General features: G+C 32.0%; 1 protein-coding gene across 2 annotated transcripts in view; it reads right to left on the reverse strand.

Moving 5' to 3' along the window:
* LOC110028213 (beta-glucosidase 22-like) overlaps positions 1–1,699 on the reverse strand; it is a 9,807-nt gene extending 8,108 nt beyond the window's left edge. The window contains exons 1-5 of one of the 2 annotated variants that reach the window (XM_020729978.1): positions 1,408–1,543; positions 1,067–1,130; positions 889–936; positions 597–672; positions 427–498 (exon numbers count right to left, since the gene is read on the reverse strand). In XM_020729978.1, the coding sequence (XP_020585637.1) occupies positions 427–498; positions 597–672; positions 889–936; positions 1,067–1,130; positions 1,408–1,457 (310 nt within the window). In that variant the 5' untranslated portion in view covers positions 1,458–1,543. Of the gene's footprint in view, positions 1–426; positions 499–596; positions 673–888; positions 937–1,066; positions 1,131–1,407 lie in introns of both variants that reach the window. The other variant, XM_020729970.1, reaches the window with a different exon arrangement.
* Positions 1,700–2,350: the final 651 nt, after the last annotated feature.

A 2,350-nucleotide genomic window follows, 5' to 3' on the forward strand; every position in this document is an offset into this window, starting at 1 on the left:
ATATATAATTTTCATCATACAATACACATATTTGATGAATCATACCAATAGTTAAAACTTATAATCCATGTACATCTTATAATATGATTATATTTAAATCATTAGCATCATCTCATAAGCAATTAGGCTGACCATTGGACTATTTCCGGAAGATTCATAAATACTATTCATAACTTAATTCATTTTTATGGTCAATTCAAAGTCTATAAGAAGATAAGAAAATTAAAAAAATAATAATAAACTTAAAACATGAAAGCACTTTGATTTCATTAGGGCTGTCAAAAAAGCTCGTTGTTCGCGAACAGTTCGTGTTCGGTTCGTCAATGAGTTCGTGTTCGATTCGTTCGATAAGTAAATGAGACAAACGCGAATAAATTTTTTTCGTTCGGTTAGTTAAACGAACCAATTAATACATGTAAAACGGACCTCGTTTGGCTAGCTCCTCAAGAACGCTGTTATAGTACTGGACGCCTTTCTCATTAACAGTTCCTCTCCCATCTGCAAAACAGAGCACAAACTCAATACTTCTTGCTCTGCAAAACCTCTCATTTCCAAAATCTCAAAAAAAAAATCAATTTTTTTTCATTATTTCCTACATGGCAGAAGTCTTGACCACGAGATAGAGAACCTGTAGGCTTCAAGCCCTGTATCACTCATGACCTTGATATCTTCCTGAAAGATAAAACATGTCAGTCAATTATCAGAACATCAGGCACTAGAACTTGTATGTTTACCAAGATTGCCAATCTTTGAGATTGTATTTTGTTAAGAAAAATTAATAAAGCAGAATAAGAATGATTCACTTTCGTATTGCTAATATGGTTTATCAGTAGCCATGGAGAATCAACATCAAAGCAAACTATGGCTAAGAATGATGTTATGAATTACCTTGTATTTATGGTAACCATCGGCTGACAAGGCCGTACTATTATCTGGCTTCATGAGAACGAACAAACCAAAATTAAAATTATAATAAAAAAGAGGGCAAAAGCTTAAAATGAAAAGAAAAAGCTTGTTCATAATGTTATAAGAAGCAAGTGTTCCGATAATGAATAATGAAGGCCACCTCCATGGAAGGCCACATCCAAAACGCTTGGTGTTCTTCCATCCTCTGATGTAGCGCCTTCATACTGCACAAAATAAAGTAACCACATTTATTTTTAGTTGGATTCTGTAAGTTAAGGAAATGATAAGATTAATAAACAAAGTGCATGTTATATCGATTAAAGCTGATCTTCTGTAAGTCTGATACCTTTGATTCACTGCTTAAAAATACAAAATAAAGTTGATTTAAGTGGAGCAACAAGAAAATATTTGATCATATTTGTTTCGAGTTGATTTTACTTCAAATAAGAAAACTCAAAATTGAGCAAAAATAATCAGACGAGAGAATTTGATAAAAAGGACCTGAAAAGCGGAAGTTCCAGCACCAAAAACAAAGGTGGAAGGGAAGTCATGGCGGGTAAATTTACTGCAGAAAATCCCACGAGCTAAAAATAACAAAGATAGGAAAAGAAGAAGCAGGACTGATGGAGTAGAGCAAGCAGCACCCTTCATTCTTAGCTACAGCTCTGAGAGCTCAAGCAAATCTCTCAGCAGAAGCAAATATGAGGAACTTCAGGCCGGCAAACATTTATATTTTCCACTTGTTTAGTTAAGCCTTGACGTTGTTGTTTTCTTCTAAAATTGTGCGCTTAAATTTCAGGCGTTTTCTAGAAAAGTGCTTCCATCCAGCAGTTCCTTTTAGACTATTGGGCATACTGCGTGACATATGGAATGACCTTCACATGATGCTGACATTTTGTCTGTTTTGAACACAATGAAGGATGGGCTTGTGAATTCGGCTCTATCATAGAAATAGATTATGGGTTTTGCTTTTTTCTTTGTATTGTTGGATTATTGTGACAAAGTAAATTAAAATATCATGAAAACTTATCTGATGCTAACTTTTTTTTTGTTTTGTAACTTCAAAATATTGATGTGGGGTATTATGTTGTTGGAATCATGTTAGCATAAATTAAGTTATAGTGAGGGTCTATGAGACAAATATAGTTTATTTTTAACACTCTAAATATTTTAATTTTTTGCTTGAAATTTAATTTCTATCTCATTTCTTTTCTTACAAAAAATTATTAAATAAATAAAATTTAGATAGTTGACTTTTTTCCTTGTAAGTTTTTATACCAATAATATTTGAATTTTGTTACAATTTAAATTAATTTTTTTTTATTCATACATACAACTTATTTCAATATGCATGTTACAAAATACAGAAAACAAAGGCTCTTCAATTTATCCCTACTAAAAAACTCTCTCATATAGAACAAGCAGGAATATAATTTATCCCAAT

Source organism: Phalaenopsis equestris, unplaced genomic scaffold, assembly GCF_001263595.1.
Source record: "Phalaenopsis equestris unplaced genomic scaffold, ASM126359v1 Scaffold000002, whole genome shotgun sequence".
Classification (NCBI taxonomy): domain Eukaryota; kingdom Viridiplantae; phylum Streptophyta; class Magnoliopsida; order Asparagales; family Orchidaceae; genus Phalaenopsis; species Phalaenopsis equestris.